Source organism: Platichthys flesus, chromosome 17 (genome assembly GCF_949316205.1).
Source record: "Platichthys flesus chromosome 17, fPlaFle2.1, whole genome shotgun sequence".
Classification (NCBI taxonomy): domain Eukaryota; kingdom Metazoa; phylum Chordata; class Actinopteri; order Pleuronectiformes; family Pleuronectidae; genus Platichthys; species Platichthys flesus.
The window spans coordinates 16,848,713-16,875,216 of NC_084961.1; the positions used below are offsets into that span (position 1 = coordinate 16,848,713).

Genomic DNA, 26,504 nt, shown 5'->3' on the forward strand with positions numbered 1-26,504 from the left:
CCCATTGAAATGTTCCAATAAACTCAGTCTGGAATTTGAGGTCCCTCACTTGTGTGTTTGCTCTGAAGGGATCTATTTTTCTTGGGGACACAAGGTAGACGGATAAAAAAAAATTCGAGTCTGAGAGAGAAGCTGAGCAGCTGAATGTAGAAGCCGGTAATCCCCAATACAGCCTGTGGAGGTTTGATGCTGTAGCTCTGTAGAGAATTTGAGATTCCTTAAATCTTGGCGCGGAGTCAGTGTATGCTATAAATGTAATCCGTCTCATGAGTAAGACCTGCTACGTCTACCCTCGCTGTACTCCTGTCAATGGCACCTGCTTCTGATGACAGAGATCCATTTATTTCGTGAATGGTTGTAGTCTTGTTTTGTAATACAGACTCGACTCGTGTGCGCTCCCGGATGAATCTGAGCACGACAAATAGCCCCCCGAAGGCTGTAAAGAACAGACGCCAACAGACACACGTCACTGAGATATGGGACACAGCGAAGGCACAAAGACGGAAGAGTCACTGCCGAGTACGCTAATGAGAGAGAAGAACAGAAGAATGACATGGGATGGCAGAGCAAGAATCTGTTATCGCAGCCAGAGACAGAGGTGTGTGCAGCGGGCAGGAGGCAAAAAGTTAGACATAACAAGCATCACGAGCAGCAGTGACAGATAATCCTACGTAGAAAATAAAAACACCTCATTGCCTCATAGTAGAGCATGACTGATGACCCAGACAACAGAATGAGAGGGACTCAAATTAAGTTAAATTGGTTTGGCACATAATGTATTTCAATCGGACACAGAATCGTTATTGTGCCATCGAGTTTTAGGGCCAGTTAAAGGAGATTTCCTTAATAAGGTCATAATATTTCAGGAATAAAGTTGTAATATTGCAAAAAATAAATTCATACTATTCAATAATAAAATAGAGTAAAGTCAAATTGTAATTTCATGACTTTATTCTTCCATACATTCAGTCAAATTTGTTGTAAGGATAATTCTTTTCAGTGACAAACTAAATTAAAATCACATAAAACTTTTTATGTGTCTGTAAAATTGTGGTTTGCTGTAATTATTTCAAGATACCAATCTCGGTTCTTGACACCAGCTGAATGTAAACTGCAGTCCAACGTGCCCCACTCTCTACTGACCCAGCCACTTGTGAGACTTCCTGAGAAATTACCTGTGTCATGTTGCTTCTACTGTTTCTACATGTGACAATAATGACCTCAACCAAGGAGATTGTGTTTTGACCCGTTTCCATTTGTCTGTCAGCTCGCAGGATAATGCAGAAACTACTGATGGACAAAAGATGAAAGAGATTCATGACTGAGTGTCATTTGGTTCAGATCCAAGTAAAAGTCCAGATTGTGGGGAATTGGTGTAGGTATGCGCTCGACTTGAGTATCATTCTAGTTAACGCAACATCTTGATTTACTGATTACTAACTCAGAACCTTCCTGAGCTCAATTTTGTATTCCCTGGCCCCAGTGCCTGTTGAATAGAAGGATAGAAAAGATCAACATACACCTAGGATTTGGGTTATGACATCTTGGATTTACCTTTAGCCTCAGCATACCCTCAAGTTCGGAACATTTGATGATGTTAAGGTACTAAAGGAAGTTGTATGCCTCACATCCGCCTGAAGCCACTAACACCTGTTAACATCTGTTGGTGGTTAGTAACTTAAATAAAAACGATATTATAAAAAATTAAATTGTTCAGAAGACCTTGATACGTACAACGGATATTCACCATCTAGTCCTACATTATAAAATGTCAAATCATCATAACAATCAGGACTTTTGAAGAGAAGAACAACAAAGATGTGGAGGAAATGTCTTCTTTTAGAGAGTAGAACCTGTTAAGTTGTGGTCGACTGTGATGTTATCGTTGGTTTCATATGTATTATATTCAACGAGATTTCCAAATTTTTGGAGATACACTGTGAGTCTGTGAATGGTTCAATATTGGATCCAAAAGTTTTTTTTTTTTCTGGAAATCTACCTTTTATTGTGATTAAATTCTAACTCATTCTTGTAACATAAGGTCTAAATTCTTGCATTATTACACTTTCTTTTCCACATAACAACTTTATAATACTATACTCCATCATGAAACATGTAGCCTGAGAAAAAACTGATACACACAGCAGGTTTCTAGCATATATTGGTGGGCTGGTGAGTGTTTGTGCAGTCGGTGCTTTGCAGATAACACACACACACAAACGGTTGTTGGTCTGATTTGATTCTTGAACAGTGGAGAGATCATTCTTGTGTGTCATAATGTACTTTGATCATTATATCTACAGCATTTCTATGATGCAGTGTAGTGAAACTCTAGAAAGAGCATATTTGCAAGAGAAATTCTGAATACCATTTTGGACTGCACTTGTCTTGTTGACATTGCTTTGATTTCACTGTTTGGGTAAGTAACATATTTGTGTGCTGATATCGCAGCAGTGCATGACATTTCATACAATATACACGATAACCCTGTTACTCAATAGCTCCAGGGCCAGGTCAGCCTGAACCTCTCTCACTGACCAAATAAGACCATGACATTATAGCAAAGCGATTACCTGCAGGATAACACAATTGCGATGGAGGGTGTGACCCCAATATCCATGGGATAGGATTTATATAAAAAAAGAACACAGGTTTTTTGTCGAAAACACAATTCAGCCGTGATGTAAAGTGACTAAATTATTTAATGTGTATTTATTGTGTTTCACTGCCCTCTCTGTCATGAGGACACAGCCAAGCTGCTACAGGGTCTCAAGCCACATGTGATTCCTGTACCTGGTGTGATTTAAACCCCACTACTCCACAGACTCATGCTGCAGGATCAGGTGAGCAGATAAAAGTGATTCAAATACAAATTGGCATCCTCAATCACAGTGACTATTCTATCAAATCAGCTGAGAAATACCCAGATTTATAAAAGGCCTGGTCATGACAACTGATTAGATTTAAGGCATCTGAGGTGAACGACAAAATTGTAACCGTGCCGCCTAAAAAGATTCACACCATTCAATCTCACACATGCCTCCACGAAGGGGGCCTACCTATCACCTGAACACTACTAATCAACATTGAGTCACCCAACACCTTATCAGATACTCGTTGTAGCGCTGCTCCTCAATCTTCTGTTTTTCACGTCAGCTTCCAGCACAACACTTGCCTGGGAGCAATTTCAGTGATAAATCACCGTGGGGGATATCAGTATTAACAAAGGTGACTCATGCTTCTGCAGCCTTGAAGGCAAATCAAAATTCCACTACTCATTTGAAAGGATGTTTCACTAATTTCCTCCGTTTTAAATGTGCGCTGCGAGACGTCTTTGAAGTCTTCCCCTCTGAAGACTGTCGGTGTCTGTCCCCTGCCAGTGATCTCACATTCAGACAGCGAGCCACGACAGCCGCTCCGCTGATAGACGTGACTGGAGGATTCACCATGTTGGGCCTGACATCGGAACAGTGCAGCGGTCGGGTGAGATTCACTGCAGGCGTCCAAACGCAAGGGTCTGTTTGGGAGATTACTCGGGTCAAAAATGTGTGGTTTGTTTTGACATGTGAATTAATGAGTGAAACCTGGATTTACCCTCAGGGAGCTGAACCCACATGAGGCGCACAGAGGGAGCTCTTTCTAGATTGACATTTGTCGCAGCTCTTGGCGCTCTACATTAGCCTTCATGATAATTAAACCCACAGTGGGTGAACATTTTTGCAACAAAAAGCTTTGTTATCAGGATCACTTCCAGCAAAAAATGAATCCTTTGGTTTAAAAGGGATCAGAGACAAGCCAGGTTGGGGGAAATTAAATGTGCTGTGTGCAGTGTTAACATCCGCTTACAGGATAAGCCTGCTGCGCATTCAAATACAAATAAAAAGTCACGGCTACTTTTGACTGCAATTTGTCACTGCTGGTTTGCAAAGTTCCTCAAGACGCTTTGTGGGATCCTTTCAGTCTGTTACAGCTTATTTCCCAGATTCGTCATTTTGTGTTTCTCACTTCTTGCTTCTTCTGAAATTAGCATGCGAAACAGCTAGCCTCGGCCTGGCCACCTCACTTTCCCACTGTCTCTCCCAAAGAGGTGGCGCCTTTTTGTTTTGTAAGCGAAATGAGGGCTTATCGAGCGCTCGCCTGGTGACCGTCACCACCTCCAGGTCCAGGAACAATACTTTGATGATATATTCACTGTTAAGGCAACTCTGTAGGGATGTGGGAGCGTAGTATCCCAGGAGACGTCAAAGCATACTGATACTTGTTACGTGTCACTTTCAAAGATGGATCTTTGCTTTGAGAGCTTTAGACTCTCTCCACACTGTTCAGAATGATTCATGCTCTGGTGCTAAAAGAGGATGTTTTGAGTTGCTGCAGAAACACTGAGCCTTATTTCAGACAATACATGTTTTTCAGACGTCACATGTGTATATATTGCTATATGGCACAGCCCTGGTAACATGCATTACTTTAGCTGCCGAGAAATAAGCGAAGCAGTGCAAATGCCTTCAATGACTACTGTGGAATCAGTAACTGATTACATTTTACAAGTAACTTAACATTGTGAAGAAAAAAACAAGGCAATGGTCAAAATCCCACCTCAACTATTCTTTCACAGCTTGGAACTCCCTCCCCCTTAGTGTTGTTGTAGTATATTGCAATAATGGTGCAGAAATTAGCATCAACATTTGTTTTACTTCCAAAAGTTTGGTAGTACTGGTCTTGTTGCAGCTATTTTGTTGTGTTCCCAGATTTGAGTAATTAGGCACAATCTGATCAAAATGTTACTCAACACCATGAAAAAGTAAAAAAACCATTAGTTTAACCCTTCAATCCAGCAGGGTTGAAACACTACGCTTAGGGCATGGTCACACATACGCAAACGACAAAGCATAACGTAGAACCTTTTTAAATGACACTTAGCGGAGAGAGAAAAACCTGATTACCTGGACAGAAGCAATTGAAAGACAGCTATTTCAAAGAAATGGATCCTCAAACTTTGAGCTTATATCCCCAATACACATTCAAGGAAATGTCGATGGGCTGTCAATAATGTAAATGACAGCAATTAGTGCCGTGCAGGAAGGCTTACTTGGTCTTAGCTGATAATTATGGGCCAGAGCGGTATGGATTTCTGCTTCATCACTGAGAAGCGATGTTCCACATCATGTTACACCACACAGATTGCACCTGATTTAACAGCTCGAAACCGACAAATACAGACACACTTATGCGAAGTCGCAGGAATAGTAACATATTGTATCTTTACCTACCCTAAGGGAGGACTAATCACGGCTTTTAGTAGAGGCTCAAGGTTTTCGAGAAGCAGTATGCTGAATATGTTTGTGATGATTGTAAAGTGTGTGATGAGGAATTGATTGTAGTGTGAGGTGTGTAGCAATCATGCAGGAAGGAAGGTTGTAGCCTTCCAGTCAGTTCATCTTTATAGTATAATGTAATGTGCATCGTAGTCTTTTTTGTTGACTTGAATTCCAATATGAACTTTTGCTTCAGCTCTGTTTTGGTCCACATGGACTCCTGGAAATCCTATCTGGCTCTTCTGCTGGGAAAAATCTCCACTTTGTTGACAGTTTGTTGCAAACTCTGTCAGTTTTCCTTGACAACAGTTCACTACTGTTGCTTGAACAAAGGTTGAAAGTTGTGGGCCTTAAAGCAAACCCGTTGACGCCCTCTATAGTTGAATAAATCTGCAGAGTCAGGGGATAATTCTCAGTTTTTCTTCACAAATTAAAACGTTCACACAAAGTTGTTTGTCCATTGTAAATGGAGAAAAACTGCTGAATGCTGCTTTTAAAAGTAAACTCTCAAGTTTTACTCCGACTTCCAAATAGGTCATTAATATTCTTGCACAACCAAACAGGGCCAAAATCCCTTAAGGAATTCACACACATAATTCAAGAGCTTGCAAACAATGCAACACAAGAAACCTTCATTTAATTCCATTGTTCATTCCATCATCTATTGTCTGGTTAGTAGTATCTGCGATTCTTAATCCTGCTGCATTTCTATAGATAGCTATATGAGGTCAGTATCTGCATTCTTCTATTCATTCAGCTTTTTTTCTTCATTAGTAATTTCCTGATGTTTATACATAATGTCTCTGTCGCCCCCCAGTGTCATTTCACATCTGTTAGGTCACTTAGTAATTGTTGGTTGAGAAAAAAAATTACCTAAATTGAAGTAAAAAATTCAAAAACTAATAACAATTTTTTACTCCGGGTGATGTTGTTCTCTCCAGCTCTGCTCTTTGAGATACAAAACCCTTTGATTTAGCTTCAGGCAGTTGTCGTGTCATGTTCTACCAGCTGTACGGGGGGGAGAGTTAGGGGAAGCCTGCAGCACAATAAAATCAGTTCTGCTCAAGGTGTCCTCAACTGTCATCAACATCAAGGGCGGCTTCCTCTCCTCTGCATTTCCTATAAGATGTCAGGTTAACCTCGGTGGAGAACATCACACTGACTGCATCCTACAGCAGCCGCAGCCCACTGTGGTCATCTGAGGCCTCCAAGTGAAGAATCATCACATTGTCTCCCGTTATGTAAAGACACGTTGCATTCACATCCCGCCGCCTGGTCCTGATAGGACTCTGAGCCGTCCCAGATGTCACTCCATATCCCCTGTTAGGCTTCACCTATATACAGCCATTGAGTGCTGCTAAGCAACAGGCACATGTGCTGCCAAAACCAGCAGCCCCAGAGAAGATGACCACCACTTGGCCTGGTGTGCCCTGCCTCTGCCCTACCCACAGATTTGTAAGAGGGATACATTCTGCTCTGGTTAGAAGGTCATCTCAAACTGAAGTCTCTGGTATCATTTTTTCAAGATGGAGACATGGCGCTGTTCAGTCTGTGATTATGTTGGACCACAGCAGCCGTCACTAATGGTCAGCCCCTCACCCCTTGGCTCTGTTCTACAGCTCTTGCTTGTCACGTGGCCTCTCAAGGCTGGAGAAACAGAACAGGCTGAAAACGCGCCTCCCTGTTTTCCACCTTCAGAATTTTTCCAGTCCCACAAAGAGCAAATGGTGCACCTCACATGAATATCTCTGGTGCAGATCATATTTATTTTTTTTGACTATCGCAGCATTGAGAACTAAATATGTTTGCATGCAAATACAGCAATGTCAGTTTATAACACAAACTGCATGTGAGGCTGTGAGAACTGCAGCTCTCATCCCGCTGCTTTATTTGCTTTTCTCCAACCTATGTAGTTCTACTGTCACTGTGCTCTCACACTGTATTTGTCTCCCAGCCCGCGGGGGAACCGAATTTAGTATCAGAGACACTACTCATGTATCAGAAACGCTAACGGACCACACACTGCGCACAAGCCGCCGACGCTGATTTCATGCTGCTGTTCCGTGGCAGTAACTCATACTGGAGACCACACACTCCCACTCCTTCTACAGATGGAATAAAGTGGTTGTGATAAGACCGTGTGGGTGTGCATTACGGTGGAGCGCTGCGAAGGGGAGATGTCGGGGTCCAACAGGAGAGAATTAACAGCAGGTGGTGGTGATGGAGACGCAGTGGTCATTTGAAGTCCCACTACACTTGCTGAGGAATTACATAAAATGCCCTGAGGCTTCCTGTGCAGGTGATTTAAGGAGGGATAGCATGTCGGAGAGGAAAATTTACTAATTGTGTGATTCGAGAAACAAAGGACAAAACAATGAGCTGAAATGCAAATCCTTGTTGAGCCTGAGTTGTGAGGAGGAACACCGAGCAGCTTGGCAGCTGGGTACGGTGTCATGCTGACTCACAGTAGTGGATCAAATGCAACTCGCAGCCAAAAAACTTGGGCTGCAGTGCCCACTTGAATCCCAGACTGCTGGTTAGTATCTATTATTTTAAAGCTATGAATACATGGAAGAGGATGGTGTAATTCTATCTATTCAAATTAATATTTAATACTTTAGTTTAGAAGATTCATTTTTGAGTACCTTTCACTTTTACCAACAAATAACTCTTCTCCACTACATTTTATAATGCATTGTGTGAAATGATAGCAACATTTTGATATTTGTCAAGATAATCTCCAGCAGCATCATCACTGGTGAGGACCGTAGTAGACTGTTTTTTCTAGAGACTGAAATGGATTCAGAAGAGGCCACGGCCGAGACTCAGCAATTAATTAATATGACAATGCAACTGTTTTCATTCGCATCATCTGCACCATCCATTATTATTATGACAGCGTCTGTACTATTCTTGTATGAGACCTTTTGTGCACTTGTGTAACAATGTCCAGGGAGTATATGTGGTGACATAGTGCCTGTGTTTTTCCACACAGCGCCAACATGGCAACATAATGGCAGCACAGTCCAGTGAGGCAGCCAGGAGGCAGATGACGCGTTGTTGACAAGCAACAGACAAAGCTGACATCAAAAAACCATTTGATCTGGAGGTTAAACTGACAGTGAGCTCACCCAAAACGATGGATGTGTAATTATTGGATAAATTGGGTAATAAATATATAATTTGCCTTTGATTATCTTCCAAATGAGCTCTGTTCACCTGAGGTTTTGTTGCTCTAATCCTCCTGCTGCAGCTCAATTGTCTTCCCCCCATAAGATTTCTTTGAGAGAAATTACCTTAGTGAATCAATTGTACAACAACCAAAAGCAATGGCCTGACTACGAGACTTAGCTCAAGTTGTAAAGTTTACATTTTTCCGAAAATGCATGTACACACAGACTCCATCTCTTCTGGGGAAAGAAATGATCCACAAAGCCTCCAACTTCGTACATTCAACAACATATGTCTTGCAGTGTATGCTGTTGCCAATATTTGATCCAGTCGTGTTGGTGCACAATCAGAGTTTGAAAACTCAACTTTGATTCCATCTTGGCTCATATATAATGCAGCCTGGCGGGCTTCCTTTTAATTCCCTACGATGATTTTAAAGAAATGTTTTTACATATTTTTTCGTATAATCAACAATCAGACCTTGTTGCAGTCTCGTTCATTTAATTTTTATTTTCTCTAAAAGTCAGATTCAAGGTTTAGAGTATATAAAGTTAAGAATATACTGCAGTATATTGGCTTCAAATCTGATTCATGTAAATTATATATATTGGTAGAACATTGTGCTCGGATGGAGAAACCACAGAGTGCTTGTTATATTAAATGTAAAGAGTTCAGTGGAGTTCAATGTGCACAGTTGGTTAAACAGGTGCATTGAATGACAACATTTCTTGTATTTTGATATTTATTGCACCGGGAAAAAAATCAGAGATTTAGAAATGAGTCACTCTGAAAACTCAACAGACATATACTTTGGTTGTTGCCTGTTATATTTGAAATATATCTTCTATCTACTTGTCTATTTAAATTTTTCCCCTCCATCATCGTCGCTCCTTCAACAATATACCCACATTTTTTTCCTCATAGTTCAGCCAACATGGCTTTTCTCTGCCAGCTGCTTAAGAGGGACACCACCTGGACCCCCTACCCCACAAGAAAACATACTACAAAGAGCACCTGCGATCAAGCAGCACTCTCCACTCATGCTGGCCCACTTGAGCCTGAATGAGCCCACTGTGCCCGCCGCTCTACTGGGTCTCGTCTGTGCTGGAGTGGAACATCCAGTTGCCACCGTGACTCCTTTAAGAAACTCTGCTGGTGAGAGGAAGGCTCTCGCCGGCCTGCGGACATTCGAGCAAATATATCTTTCTCTCTTCACACAGATGAGAAAACACACAAAAAGCTGGCCATGAGCCATCAGCATTGTTTTGATGAATGAGATCAGTAGCACAGAGCAGAAGAGTTGTACTAACAACACTACAGTCCAGGGAAGCTAAACATGCCGCAGACAGTCTCTGTTCTGCCTGTTTGTTTCAGATTACCTGCAAGCTGCGTCTTCCTCATCTCTCGCTGCAGCCTCGTGGCGGCTGCCACTGCCTCGGGCTGCTCGTTGTTTTGAGGCAGATACCCTTTCAAGATGACTGACAAGTGTTAGGCCAGGAATTAGACCGACTTGAGGAGAGCAGAGCAAGATTTACAAATGCACATTCTGCCCGGAGTTAAAGAGTTAGATACTGCAGCTTAGAAAGCCCTGGTTCCAGGACTCCAGGTGAGATGTGAGGCTTATCTCTGCAGCGGCTTTCACATGCCGGGCAGACGCCTCCAATCGGGAGAGATGAGGAACTCTCATTTTTTTTGTGTGATGTTTCAGGTTCATTTCTCTTTCATGACATTTAGGGTCTTATTTGTTATCTCTGCCACTGAGGTTATATATTCGCTGTTTTCTGTTTGTTTGTTTGTTTGTTCGTTTGTATATTTGCAGGATAGCACAAAAACAACTGAACAAATTTTCCTAAAACTTGATGAGAAATCACCTATAATTACATTTTAGGTAAGGAGGCAGATCCAGGATTTGTTTTTCACCTTCTTAAACATTGCTGTGTTTTATCAATTTCTTTTTTTTTTGACATTTTCAGTTTTTTTGTGGATCTTGATGAAAACAATATGGCATACTTAGGGGACTGTTTGTGCAATTTTAGTGTTTATAGTATTGCTCGTCACTTATATTATTATTAACACTGAAATCAGATCAACAATTGGGCTGGATTTTCTAAATCAATTCACAATTTACACTAATATTACCTTGTGTCATTTCCTTTTACGATTAAGCTAAAGTCAAAACTGTGCTGCACTGAGGGACCTTGTATGTTACACTGAGCAGTGAAAACAGACCAGCCAGCTCCAGAGAAGTGGCTCCCGCTGAGAGAATCAGCACCACAGGAACACATTCCCATCGATCCGTTAGGAGACCTCCATCAAGCTCCCGGCAGGACGCTGGCAAAGTGAGAATAATCTACTGCCTCCAATGTCCAACCAGGGTGAACACCTCAAATCATTTTTCAATAAGCAGCCGTCAGACAGCATATTAACAACTCTTTCCTTTTTTAGGAGAAAGGTGAGTACACATTCATCAGATATTAGTCTGAATTACAGCCAGCTTCCAAACGGCAAGTTGTTTTATTTTTAATATTATTTATAGCGGCGGAGCTTTCTTTCAGAGGCCAAATGAAGCCTGGCTTCATTAATATATTCTAATAAAGAAAACAAAATTAGTTTTATCACGACTTTGGCTTTCACTGTTCCCTTCATATCAAAAAATCACACTATCAAATCTATACTATTGATGTTACAAGGGAAAGAGCGCCCCCTCTGGCACAGTGTGCTTGGTGCATTCATTGTGCAGTCGATTTCTTCTGTAGAGTCTAGGGCAGTGAAAAGCTATCGCTGCTCAAAGAAAGTCACTTTTCCCATCAATCAAATTAATCTTCATAATAAACATTTACCTTAACTGATCTCCATACAGCTACTCAGCAGTGTTTGTGGGCAGCTAGCACGTTAGAGGCGGTGGTCTAGTGGCAGAAACTTGGACTATGGGCAGAGAAGGTCTCTGGTTCGTCTCTGGTTCGACTCCATGGAGAGACAACAAAAGACGAACCTGGATTGATCTTTCCAAAAATCCAAGAGGATTCTCCCTACCCTGTCTAGTGCCCCTGAGCAAGGCACCTTACTCCCCCAACATCTGCTCCCGAGCGCCGTACATGGTTGCTCACTGCTCTGTGTGTCCTGCACCAGATGGGTCAAAAGCAAAGGTTAAATTTCCCTACCTGCATGAGTGTGTCTGTGCATGTGTTTGGGATAAATAAATGCATCTTAATCTTAACAGGATGAAGAGGAAGACCTTGAGTTTCACGTGATAAATGACTTTCTTAAGCTAGTTAAGTAATCAAACAGGCTGATCGACCTATCCTGAAGCTGGACATGACTCAGGGGATGGTTAAGAGAAAAGCTAGATCATTTTGTGATCCGAACTACGCCATCACTGTGTGGCTTCTGCCCTGAGCTGCTCTCCCGCCTGAGCCACATATGAAGGACCTCCAACTCAGCTGACGTCCTCCAGACCGCTACAGTTTCATTATGAATCAAACTTGTTTTTTTTATCTTTACATTGATTATTTTGTGACTTGTGTACTTAGAGACAACATAACCTGGTCTTCCTGAACAGAAATTACATTTGTGTAGATTCGATCTGACTTCCTATCACAAGTAATATGAGGAGCCACATGTAAATACCAGGTGTACACGGGGTCTAAAGCCTTGAGTCAACAAAAGCACTAAACAATCTAATAATCCTTCATTTAATTTGTGTTATGTCCATCCATATTCAAGATGCAAATACTGATGAAAACAAATACGTCTTTGAATAAAAAACATGTAATATTGCAACTTATCCATACAATTCACATTCATCAGATGCCCTGATCTTATGATTGGTCTTATGAATAAAAGAAAACAAATACTACTGCACAGTATTTAAATGCATTTTCTGATTTGCATGAGAAGTTTTCACATTTTGTAAATACACTTATTAATATTCTTGATGAGAATTAGATGACACTGTTGTGTGTGTTTGCTAGCTTAGCTTTGGTAAGCTATTGCCAACTGCAATGTTTAGCTTAGCAAAGCATTAAGAGAGAAACAACTGAGAATCACAGGGTACTGCACACATCAGGTTAAAAGGATCGAAATACCTGAAGCCATAAAATTCACATGTTCCATCTGTAAACAGAACGAATTGTAAAAATTTACTCCAGCTGATTTGATTGGATAGTTTAATACTGACCAGCATGCACTGCATTATTTTATAGAGCCCTCCGTGAAAGCTCAGAGATGGATCTGAAAACCCGGTGAGATCAAACTCAATTGGCAGACAGCACTCGAGGATAGTGATGAAAAACATGACTTTTTGTAATGTTGGTGAACTGACCCTTGAACCATTTGAGCATAAACAGCCAGAAGCCAGAAAAGTCTCAGAAATATCTTCAAGGAACCTTTGGTTTATGGAGCTGGTTTAAAACACCAACTTGCTGCCACATACTGCGCCGTTCTATGTTCTCTCCCCAGACAAATCAACACCAAAACACACCACAACGCCACTGACTCTAAGGACTCACACACCAGCAGGGTTGCTATACAACTTACAGGTTTCAACAGCCATTCACACTGTGACTCAGAGGACCCCAACAACCCACAAACTGGTGAGAAAGTCAACAACCTGCTTGTTTAACAGAACGCCTCTAAACACAGATACGGACCCAAAGAGGTAAACACCTGAAGCCTACCATTAGTCTGTTAGAACTCAAGAAGCCCCTTGGTTGAGAGGTGAATACTCACAGAAGTCCAGCTGCCTACGTGATAACTGAGATTCTTGGGATTGTTGTGATTAGTCCAGGAAGAGATAGTGGGTCCCTGTCACAAGATCGGCTTGTGTCGTACAGAGAGTATTATTAAGTTATCTCATTTAAAGATGTGTTTGGTTGAGATGAGGACTTAAGTCTCGCACAGTCAGTGGTTAACTGCTCCATGGCATTTACAAACAGTAAATCTGTAAAAATGTAAAACCATTAATCATTACATATATATATGGCTGTTATGGAACGCAGGGTCATGCACTGTGAATGAGCAAATCACCAGGATTTAAAATACGCTCAATCATTTTATTGACTGGTGCTCAAGAAAAGATGAAATCCTGCATCATTGATGTATTGGAGTTTTACATAATCCATTCTTCGTTATGGTAAACTGAAGGGTATTACAGCCAGCATGTCATCAGGGACATCTCAGATGGGGAGGTTGTGCTTTCCTCATGTCTGAATGAGAGCATGAACAAAGGACAGCAACACAGCTGCAGAACCATCAACAGGTGCTTTTCAGCAACAAATGGGACCAAAGCTCATATTGTAGGTTACATGCAGATCTCCTATCAGATGTTGTTAAGATGCAGGACAGAAAGACAATTTGTGTGTCCCCCTGTATTCCATCCTGTCTGACTCTATCACTCTCTCACACGCACATTCACATTGAATTCCTGGAGACTTACTCTAACATGAACCACTTAGTACTTACCTAAGCCTTTACCCTACCTTAAAACATGTCTTCACCTTAAATTGATTTACTTCATGCGGACTCGCTTTTTGTCCCCATAAGGAAAACCAGCATGATCCATTGAGAGTGACCAGAACAAACATTGGAAGCAAAAAAAATGCAGTCTAGCTAACTGGTTCGCAGTCTGTTATTCCTTCACCATACATTCCATCCATAAAGAGGATATGAGTCAAATAAGAGGCGACCGAAATGGAATTTTCTGTTAACTTGAATAAAATTTCTCTGGATTTCTCTGGATTTGAACAATGTTGGACTAATAGTCAACACGCTATATTTCAAAGGTCTAGTAATTTTAAGAAAAAACTAAATACATATTAAAATACAAGTCCCCATAATGTCATTCTGTGATGTAGGTCCCCACAGGGTAGCTATACCTGGAACACACACACACAAACACACACACACAAAAACACACTCACACACACACACACACACACGGAAACCACCATGCACATACTCAGCCAACGAGAGGATGGCAGAGTGCAGCTTTTAACAGCCTCTGGCCCGTGTTGAGTATCATACTGGTCAAAGAGCACACTAGGTATGCAAATTGATCCATGAAAAATGTTCATACCCTGATCAGTATTGGTGTCATTTTATTCCCTTGCTTGAGTCAAATATATTTCTTAAGCTGAATCTTAATGATACACAAAATGCTTCTCTGTGCTGTGGAGCCAGTCGGGTTTAACTGGAGGCTGAAACACAACTCAACTCTGATTTATTATCTCGAAAAAGAGTAACAATTATATGCAACCTAATAAATAACACTGTGAGGATGAATAAAACAAAAATGGGTATGATTAATGATCTATATGGATTCTTTGTGAAGCTTTTTTTTGTTTACCACTGCATCATTTATATAAATATCATGACAAGCCTTAGTCTCTGTAATGACTTTCTATTTTAGTCCTGATCTGGATTCAACGTGTAAGAGATCGTGCAGAAAGACGAGCTGTGTGAGACAGTGGCGGTGCAGCGTAATGGAAACTGTGACCAGCACCACAGGTACGAAGTCACGGCTTCTGACTCATCCACACAAAGCGCCTTCCTTTAAAAAGAGACGGCTGATGAAATGATGTTTGAGCACGCCACCCGTTTGTGGGAGGAAATTGCAGCATTTGACTCTTCTATGAAACAAATCATTGATTTTCGAACCAAAGAAAAGTGTTAAGTTGATAAATGGAATATTTATTTGTAATTTTTCTTCACAGAGCAAGAAAATCTTGTCTTAGAAATAGTGTTCAGGTGGCGGTGGTTAGAGTGATGGTTCTCCAACAAGAAGGTTGCCGGTTCAAACCCCACTCTCTCCCATCTGCATGCCGAAGTGTCCTTGGCAAGATACTGAACCCCTAAATGGCCCCTCATGAATGTTGAGTGTACTAATTGTAAGTCGCTTTGGACAAAAGCGTCAGCCAAATGACATGTAATGTACATGCTAGTGTCTGTTACAGTACAGCTGCACTAATCAAGTGTTTCTATCAACACAGATTAAATAACTGTAACGTCATATTATTTTACTTAAGATTCACATGATATGAAAACAGAGCATTTGGACTTTTGATTTGTCATTTGACCATAACCCCAATTTAAAATCAAACCTTGTAAATTTACATTTGTTTTCATCACTTGCATGAACGTTTGTCATGTCTCACCCAATTGTAAAACTAGAACTCAGTGGAGCCCATATCTGCCCCAAGGCCCAACAGTCCACTTAAATTCAATCAAGCTGCACCACACTAGAAATCTATTCCCTATTTATGACTGACCTGTTTTTTTCCATGAATGATGGGAAAGGAAATGTTTGATAATGTTTAGGGGGAAAAAAGTTTAGAAAAAAAATCTCTCTCAATATAAAAGAAAGTGACCGAAATAATTCCTTGATTAATCCCCTGATCTGGATCTGTGCAAACATTTCATGGATTCTTCACCTTCAAGTCTCATGCTAATCTGTCCTGTAGGGTTGGGATAATCCTGCTGAGTAACAGACCAACACAGATGAAAAGATAGGCTCCATGGTGGCCTGAAGTCAACACTGATTGTTCACTAAGTTTGTCACAGGTTGTGATGCTGGTGGCTCTTTGTGACGGAGCCTGAGAGAATGCTGACAGTTGGATGTCACGCCACAGACTCATGAAGGGGAAGTAGGAAGGGGCCACTCAGTAGGTGTGAAAAGAACTGAAATAACTGTCCTGCATCCTGAAGAATATCCCTTTAGTGCCTGTACAAGCACAAATGTGTGTGTGTGCATGTGTGTGTGTGTGTGTGTGCATGAATGTTTGGTAAACGTAAGCTTTGGGCCTTTTAAATGTGGTCGGGCTTAAGTCGATACTGAGGTAGCTCATACATGTTGGATGTGTAAATTGACAAATGGTTGTGGTAATGTTTGTGTTTTCACCTTAAAAAAAAAGGTGATGCCGATTTAATGAGGCTCAAATTCCCTTTAAACGTTAAAAATCCAAACTCTACCTTTACTTTCCTCTCAAGCTGCTGTAATGATTATCAGAATTGTGTGAGTGAAACGGCTCATCGCTCTTCCCACAGCTCAGTGGTCTGACAGATTATACTGTAACATCATTACTCCCCGGTGTCATCACGTGTAAACTGTTCTGCAGCCGTTTGTCTTTCACTCAATACCACGTATTCGTCAAAGCTTGGAGAGTTCCACCTGCCTGAGAAAAATCTCCAATTAGTTTCAAGTCTCAACACATTTTTCATTCAATTACTGTTTGTAGCAAATATATTCTTCATTAAATAGCAATTATGTTTTTTGTCTGCCATTTAATACGACCTTAAAGTCCGGCTCAGCCTGATTAAACTTCATTATTCTGGGTTTCGGGGAGAGTGCCGCCGATGTTTTGGTGCAGCACGACGCGGCACAGTTTGTTTGGCATAGTGAGTTTAAACATTCAAAGAAAGGAATTGTTATTATTATAACTGGTCTCAGGCTTCAAACGGCCAATCTCAGTCATTCGTCTGAGCTGCATATCGACTGAATATACAGGTGGATATTTCCAGACCCTTTAACGGAGATGACTTTCACCTTTCTAGCTGTCTTTAGTCTCCCGGCAACGCCGGCGGCTTGACACTGTGAGGAAGCTTCGGCTGCAGATACACACCGTCCTGAGCACCGCGGCTGCTTTCCTCCGTCTAAGCAGTTTCAGTGAGAACGGCATGCTCTCATAACTAAGTGTCAGTGTCGGTGCAATTAGCCACAGGAATAAATAGAGTCAACGTACAGGTCGGTCGGGATGGAGAGGTGCAGGGTACAAGTATAGGCTGTGTGTGTGTGTGTCTGCAGGGGGGGGGGGGGTTGTTGCCGTTGTCGTGCATACAGCCTCATCAGGCCCACCGAGATGGGCCCTCTCCCGACAGCTGCTCCGACATGTACTGACAATATCACAGCTGGGCTCCAGTTTCAGACCTACGGCCCTTTCTCTTCCACCTCTTGCTCACTCAGGCTGCAAGTTAAAAATGCTTCCCTCACCAATGAGGAGTTGCAGACCCTCAGTAGAAAGAGCAACTCTGGGGCCTTGTCAGCATTTTTTTAAATGGATATTTACCGCTCTGTTTTTGAAAAGAAAACCACACAACCTTTGTTTTACAAAATATCTCGGTCCAAACGTAAACGGAAAAAAACAACTATAAATGCAAAAAAAAAAAGCATGTCGGCCCAGAAGGTGGAGATAAAGTCCACATCAGCACTGCGGTCAGTAAAAATGGCCGAGGCAGAGGCCTGTGAATGTCGGTGATGTGGAGCAGTGATGCTAAATTTAGCTGCTAACTTGTCATTGGAGGGAGCAGAGCCTACTAACTGCCGTAGAACCACCATTGTTGCTGCTGTTACAGGTGCACGACCATTACACAAGGCAACGATGGGCACGTGCAGAATAGAATGTGACGTCATCGTTTCCCAAACCTTCACATTTACATGCACACATGGAAACAGAAATGAGAGTTTTTGAGAATCTGCACTTTGAAGCTTTCTGTAAAAATCTCAGTTTTGGTCTGGTAGATTAAAGGAGCTTGGAGGAGTCAGTCTTACAGACAGATGAAGACGATATATAGAGACAAGACCAAACTCCGAGGAACTACTACTGCTGACCTCAATAATTACATAGCATTACACAGCATCTGCCTGATGAACATTCAAACACAGGACGTAGGAGGCTCTTCTGACTGAATAAAAGAGCCTCGTTTTAGTCTTAAAGAAGTTAAGATGTTTTGATGTATGATGTAAAGTTTCCTCAAAGAAAGATCCCATGCTGCTGCTCTCTGGCTCAAAAGTTAAGAAGTGATCTATTGAGACGGATTTTAGGAAGAAGAATCTGGAGGAGAGCAGGGACGAGTGAGCTGTGTGATTTCGGGGATTTCTTTCTACACGTAATGATGATTCCCACGAAATAGTTAAACAAAATATTCTGTTGTACAAATGACCAAATTCATTTTTTGTTGTGTCCCTTCTGATTCTCCAGTGCTGCTGTACAGATAGAGCACATGTTTGTGAAGATGCTTCTGATCAGCATCTGAAAATGTGACTGTTAAAGTGATTTTAAAGGCTTTTCTTTATTTATTTCTACTACAAAGTCCGTTACTGACACAAACATTCACTCACACTCTATTATTTCACTGAATATTGTATCAATCCTTCACTGAGTCAATGCTGCAGAACATCCCTGAACAGTTTAGTTTAGTAAAACTAATACCAGCATCTAAATCCCTTATGACACTCAATTCAAGTGTATTTGATTTTGTATACTTTTGCCTTTATAGAAAATAAATTACAGTTACATATATACTGTAGTTTTAGATGTTAAAACTTAGATGTTAGATGTCCTCTCTTGTTTCAACTCATTTTTACTTACTGAAAGTAAGAGTGGCTTTTTATCCTTTCTCAGAATGATAAGGTGCAGGGCAGTAAAGGCGCTAGATGCTGATGTGAAGCCGATACATCTGCCTGCACTGATCACACAGTAACACTCTACGAATGGTTGACAAATTAAACGCATGAGACCCACACGTCTCACCAAAGTCTCCACATCAAGCCTCTGTAAGAGCTTCTAACAGCTTCAGGGCTGCACTCTGAGATCTCTCCAGGTCCTTGGAACTCTTGTGACTGTGTGCTTCCAACAGACACCCCCCCATCTGGTGATGACGCTAAGAGCACAGTCACTCCAAAGAACCTCCCATAAGTGTAGAGCTGGGTTCAGGACTGATGGCGGCAGAGGCCACAGCCTGTGACTCACAGCGTTTTTCACGGGCCATCGCTGGAGAATTAAAGTTTTCCTTTCATTTGTCGACACTGCGTCAGCCGGCTCACCCAGTGTCCAGAGTGTGGCTCTTCCTGATTAATATGTGAGGCTGGAGGTTTTCCATTCAGAACTGTGGGGAACTGTATTGTTGCATTTCTTCTGTGATATTTGCTCTTTCTTATGATTTACTCTGTTGTAAGTGTGCACATCTGGCAGCAGGGGAGAGATTTGTGGGAGCCCACATCGTAATAGACCATTTTTTATTCATGTAATGTATTTTTTTCCCAGTCTCACATGATGACAATAGATTTAATTTGTTTTAGAGTCAACATAGTCTGAACCGTTCTCGTTCATGGTTTCATTTTGCACAAAGCAAATTTCAGTTGTTTCTTAAAGGGACATATTGGTGCAGAAGAGCGAAACCTGCTTTCATTATTTCCACAGAATCAACAGGTGAGAGTATCAGGTGACAGGTCTGTCAGCTGAGGGGTTTGTTTGAGTAGAGGCTTCCAGCCATCGACTTAACACAGCAAACCGAAGCTGCAGCGCCTGAAGACCCTGGTGGCTGCGTGGGTCAAAGTCTACCTCAGAGGGATTCTCGTGTGTCTGATTAACAGCTGCCTCCAGAAGGCTGGATAGTCGCACAAATCAAAACAAAAGGGGAAAAAAAAGAGGATAAACACAGAGTTTTCCTGTGGTTGTCTTCGCTTCACAGAAACATCTTATTTCTGTAATGTGTAATCACTGACAGTGCCACATGGATCAGACCTGCTGAATATGACCAGATGACTGTACCACTTAGTTTAGCTTTAAGCTACCTCCGCTGCTGGCTCTAATATGCACTGTAGATGCATTTCAACAACAATGCTTCTGACATTCTGTGACTTTCATTAGAGTAAGAAAGCCCAACATGAATAATTCATTCTTACTAAGGATCGGAATCTTTCTCAACGGCCAAAACGACATTTGAGTTATAACCTCCCTCAGAAATCTGTGTTCTTGACATTTAGGGAAAAGTTTGGATCCCAGCTGTGCACTTGAACATTGACCACCCCACATTGTGTATTAGAGCTTGATTCCTAACAAACCAGGGCGTCCATGTTATCATAATGAAGAAACATGTCACCCAGTGCAATAGTGTGGCTCATTAATGTATTTTTAATAGTTTCTGCACCTACTTATAGGTAGGCTCAGTTTATTTTAGGCCTGTCATTGATTCTGGAGGAAATCCTTTCCCTGTAACAAGGCACAGGGTACTTTTCCCAAATTGACCCATGAGGCAACATATCAAATCAGTGCAGTGAACCGAACTCTGCTCCACGTCATACAAGAAACAGACCCTTCAACAGATTAGTTTGTTTTTCTATAATTACAATCTGCTCAGAACTTTTTATTCATACCAGCAGGAGTTTAGGAAATCATTTCTGATAAGTTTTTAAGGTATTTGTTTCCCAGTGGTGTGATTGTAAAGGGAGCTAATTATGGACCTACAGTTGATTGAATAACTGGTGATCAATAATAAGTGAGACTTTCTCCTTTTTGCTTTCTGCTTCAGACACATGGGAAGTTTCATCTCTTCACTGACACGATCAGATTAAACTTTCTGTCCTTTTCCAGCCGAGCAAAGTGCATCCATCCTACATGTGTACGCAGAGTAGTGAGAGCTGCTGTTACTCGTGCTGCTGCAGCAGCTGAGAGTGTGGTAATACCTGAGGAGAGACTTAGTCCGCCGCAGTGAATGTAGCCACTTCACACAACATGAATATTACAATTGGCTCTCGTCTCTGCGGCCTAGAAACAGCCGTGGATCCACCTTCGCACCTCTGTTACAGTCGTGCCTTTTAAAATGTTGCCCAGCAAACTGGAGGACAGGCCTGCATGGTGCATTAGCTCACCCCCCATGCAGCTCCAACACAACCCCAACCCCCTCCTCTGAATAACGTCTACAATGCAGATTACGCACCTCTGTGACCTCTGAGTTCAAATTACCAAATCTAACTCTGACTGACAGCTGAAATTGCACCACCTAACCCCCCTGTAGCCTTTCACCTTATGGAATCAATTCAATTAAACTGCAACTACAGTAGCTTCATTCAGAGGGGCGCTGATTAACATGCAGAGAGGAGCCTGGTTAAGGAGCAGAAAACAAAGAGGAACTCAATTCCTCCGTCCTCTTCACAGCTTGGAATAAATCTTTGAGGCGCAAATACATCATAGTCAAACAGAGGTTAACAGTTCTTTCCTTAGAGGAGGATAACAAATGAAGGAATATGATACTACTGCTAATAAATGCCTGTGGATTGATTTTGGTGTTTTTTATGTTTTTATGATCACCAACTCTCAAAGTTCACCTGTCGTTTATGTAATTTTTATTTATGAAGATCACTTGTAGTAAAGAAGTGCTCCATGAACAATCTGACGAGGTAGAGTAGATCCAGCCTGTGGATCAACATTAAAAATAGTGTTCGATGTAAAACGAAGTGAACTGGGACCAGTTTGTCTCCCTTGCTGCGGCTTGGCACAGAGGAGCTGTTCTTTCAGCACCACACCGCCGCTCTCAGCCAAAGCTCTGCGTCTTTCTCCGACCTGAGCCTAAACTAACAGAAACATTAACGCAGCGTCACTCTTTCACTTTCCTTCCACAGAGAGGCCAGGTGCGGGTTGAAGCTGCACCAGAGGAAATCACATGTTTGAGAACAGACATCCGAGCGCCCTTACGGCACGCCTCCCCTTTCCAAGAAGGATGTTTTTAGAAGGTTTAAATCCAAATATTCTCTCAACCGCGATGAGATGACACAAAGCTCCGAGCTCGCAGTGACTCTCCCTCCGCAGAGAGCTGCAACATGTTGCTTCAAACTTTATCTAAAGACTTGTGGCACACCGCTGATGATCAGTTGCTGCCTTTTATGGTGTTGAATGTAAACGTAACTGTCCTCACAATAAACCATGCACTGTTGTGCAACACTGATAAGACCCTGGGAGGGTGCTGTTTTGGTTATGGACGCTCAGTTACACTGGTGTTAGAGACTTGGGCTCATTAGGAGAGACTGGGACTTACCTATGGTGGTTATCACCGTGATGGCAAAGTAAAATGAGCCTGCAAATTTCCACTGCACCCCGGCTCTGTGGGGCTCTGCCTCCATGATGATGGTCTCCAGTTTGCGGTAATCATCCTCGCTGATGTTATATTTCCCCTGGAGACGCTTCTCCTCGGCTTCCAGCTGCTCCTTCTCCCGCATCTCGTAGTCGGACTCCAGAGCGTCAAAGACGGCGGCCCCGACGAGCAGGTATGTAAACGTGCAAATGATCAGGGACAGGGTCCGCACGTTTTGCCGCTTCATGGCCAACAGGAACCGGCGGCCGAGGGGCTCATGTCCCCTCGGGCTCCCCGGAAAGGTGCAGCAGGCGCGGGGGAAGTCGTGTGGGCAGCGCCTGGAGGAGGAGGCGCAGAAAGGTGCGCTCCGGTGAGGGTGGCCGCGGAGGGCTCCGGAGTCGGGGCAGCGATGGAAACCCCCTCCCTTGCGGTGTTCCCGGCGACAGAACCCGAAATCGTGCTCTTGGTTCGCGGAGAGACAAAGGAGACTGCTCGATCGCCTGGACCAGGAGCCCTGCAGCCGAGAGACCCTGCGCAAGACCTGCCCAAACCAAGTCCTCCCGGTGCGCAGTGCCATCAACAAGCTGCTTCCAAAGATCGCCTGTTGGTCTCCGTTCTCCCCGAGAGAACTACACTGATGTGAATTAATGTTTTCAAGCAAAAATAAATGATCGTGTTTCTTTCTCCCCTTCGATCCTACACCCACTCTGTCTGAGGTGTGGATTAAAATGTCCTAGAAGTGAGCATATTCCCACATGTCCACAAGTTTCAGCTTAGCACCAACCTGTCCATTGTGGCCTCGTCAGCACTCAGACTATATTTAGCCCTCATTCTCCAAATATATCAGACAAGAAAAAAATCTGGTAACACTCCGTGAGATCCTGTAACCCTCCTCTCAACCATCCTCACTACAGATGTGCTGAGTCGTCGCTCAGACGGAGAGTCACAGAGAGGACCAGCATGAAGTTGGTTTTCCTGCACAGAGCTGCAGAACATCACATCAAACACATCCACAGACTCATTCCCCTCTTTTCAGCTGCTTTATTCCTGCATGAGCTCACTTATTATGGGAGTAAAAATATTCCAAGCGCACAACAAATCGTCGTCGACAACATGTTCCGTCGCAGAGAATGGTTTTCCTCAAATTGTATCTGTTTTTGGAGTAGGTGCAGAAGTTGAAGCCAAGGAGGAATAAGACACTTTGGCACCGGAACAAACACAATTCACAGTTGGGCACCGCGCGCTCCGTGGCTGCAGTTCCACTCGTGCTCCGTTGCGCACATCCAAAGCGCATCCAAAGCTCCTCTGCCGTAGTGAGTGCGGGTCGCTCAGAGCTGATATAGGGAAAAATAAAATTTGTAATAATGCATGTGTTTTCTCTCGTCGTGCAGGGGACCTCTGAGTTAACCATGCGTGTCACGAACCGATCGTATTCTGAAGGCTCCACGTCCTGCGTCTCCACTCTCTGCACAGTTCAGACTCTGGTCGGTGGGCGTTGCTCCTTCTGTCCCTCTGTTTTTCTCTTTTTCCAAGTGTCACGATTCATCTGAGTTCTGGCCTGAAGCGTCTCTGCACTGCACTGCTCTCCTGGAGGCTTTCTTCCCTCTTCGGGGACAACATTTGATGGGGCACCACACACACATACACACGCGCGCGCGCGCGCGCACACACACCCTCCTCTCACCATGTTTGCGACCCCTCCCACAGTGACCAAACCTGCTCGTTACATGGACACAGAGGGTTCACTTAGAGTCAGATGCTTACATCAGTGTTGTCACATCCTGGCAGCAGCGGGGGAATGTGCGCTCCAATCAGGACGCGCACATGTCGGTGCGCTGTCCATGGTGCTGCATGTTGCTGAGGCCATACACACACCACATGAAACAAACACACCACGTGAAACACATCACTTAAATAAGATTAATTCAACGATAATCCAGCCTGAAAAAATACTGGATATTCAGACAGGCGAAGAATACCATGAGTTAACATTATGACTTTAGCGTGACCCCAACATTATGTCCTAAGCACGGGCCCATAGGGATCCCGAGTTAAAATCTTATTTTAAGAATTTTCCTGTCACACTGAAAAATGTATGACAGTGCTCCTCTTCATTCAATACACATCCTGGGATTCCAACACGTCTGAGCTGATTTATTTCCTCTCCTATGGTAAGAGTTTGGATTTAAGTTTCATTTCTTGCTCGGATTATATTACAGAGGTATAGAAGAATAAAAAAAGATTCTGATATTGGAGTCATCCTGAAATCTATGTGAGTTCATTTGTAGCATCCATAACATCTCCAAGCATGCAAGGGACCTGCAGATACACACCACTGAATTGTTTTGGAAAATGTTTCTTATTGAGGCAGATTGGGTACTTCAGAAAATTTTAGGGACAAAAAAACTGTTGTTAGTGATTTTATATTTATAAAAAACAATACTAATAACCAGTGCATCCTCCTGAATAAATGATTTCAAAATTTTCATTTCTGGCCCCTGGCCCCCTAAGATCTTTATCTGAACCATAAAGAAACTAACGAAATAAAAGTTTTTCTCAGTTTCTTTGACAACACGAGAGTCCGTTCCACAGCCCGTATCAGAGCTCCAAGTGCTCTTGAGCAAGGCAGTTAATCCCTGGCAGCTGCAGGGATGTTGTTATGTAACTGACACATGATCTTGACAGCTGAATATTTGCAAATATTGAAAAGCGTTTTCCCCATCTGAAAAAAAAACTAAAGATAGAAGGTTTAGTTATATAGAGCTCAGACAACCCTTATGTATTTTATAAAATATTCTAATCTGTGTTTTTACTCACCATGGTAATGCCTGTGCCTGTTTGGAGTGGCTGGACTTGATTAAAAGCTCCAGACTTTCTAATAAGACTGTGAAGCACATTTCTGTATTCCAAAAAAAGACCTCTATGAGGATTAGGACATTCATCTACTGAGCCACAATTAGGACTTTATGCATTTCATTATTAACATGTTTACACTTAAATGAAATGTATGTTTTAAAACAAGTAAGCAACTACAAACTGCCCCCCCCCCCCCCCATTAAAAACTATCTCTGAATATAAAATGTCAATGAAAGTGGGAATAACATCCACCTATCAGAGTTCACTGTAGCCTATATGTGTTATCATGATCTAAAACACAGCCAATCGTCCTCCAGTCTGATATGAGGGAGTTTTATGTATAAGTGACACAGTCGGTGACATCGCAGGTTGCTATGAGAAAAAAACCTCATCCCTCACCCACATATTTTTTATTAAAACATGGGAATTCATTATCATTTGCATGAGGCCAAATTACAACATACATTATGTCATGGCATTTTACATGTAAGGTCAAGACCTTTCAATATTACAGAGGAACCCGGCAGTTCATACAAGCAGCGACTGTGAAGAAAAAGAAACAGGAAGACAGACTCAACGTGGCCATACGCCTGGAGAATAATGGGGACAGAGGAGAGGTGGGTAGAAAAGAGGGGGGGGGGGGGGAGAGAGAGACACAGAGCAGTTGTGTCATATTTCAGCATATTTGTCGTTGGAATGATGTTATTAATGATAGCAGCACCGAGTAACAATAACGAGAGTGGAGAGAGAGGGAAAGGACAAACTTGTAGTAAAGTGATAAAATATATCAAATTCTTCAGACTGAATTGAAAAAGAAAATGTCCAATCTTTCATAAGCCTCTGAAATGACTGATATCGCTCTGCTCTGTTTTCTAAAGGCACTGGTGTCATTTATTTTCCTCCTGTCAGACTTACTGCAGGATTGAGATCTAACTCTGACAACTGCCCAGCTTCTTCACGGTTACACACTCACATGCACAGATGTTAACACACACACAGACACACACATACACACACACACACACACACACAATCAGAAACCAGCTTGTCTCAGTGGGAATATGAACACTTGCTGCATCTGAGGCGTCACGCTCAGTGTCCATAAAGGCAGCCATTAAGGGTCTAAACAGCTCCACTAATCAACAGGGTCTTAGTGTGTAGTCGCTCTATTTTTAGCTCCACAGCTCTTCCAGCTCCAGTCCCCAGCGACAGAACTAATGCAAAAAAAAAGTTTAATAATAGATACCGCTCAGATGAATCTCCATGGTAATGACACCATGTACGTACAGTATCATCACTGTGTTAATCATACAGGTCTGC

The 26,504-nt window shown here is 42.4% G+C and overlaps 1 protein-coding gene across 1 annotated transcript in view; it reads right to left on the reverse strand.

Annotated features, from left to right (window-relative positions):
• Positions 1–22,905, reverse strand: part of kcnk9 (potassium channel, subfamily K, member 9) — a 36,787-nt gene extending 13,882 nt beyond the window's left edge. The window contains exon 1 of the mRNA XM_062410141.1: positions 22,293–22,905. Within this exon, the coding sequence (XP_062266125.1) occupies positions 22,293–22,905 (613 nt within the window). The remainder of the gene's footprint in view (positions 1–22,292) is intronic.
• Between the last annotated feature and the right edge of the window lie 3,599 nt (positions 22,906–26,504).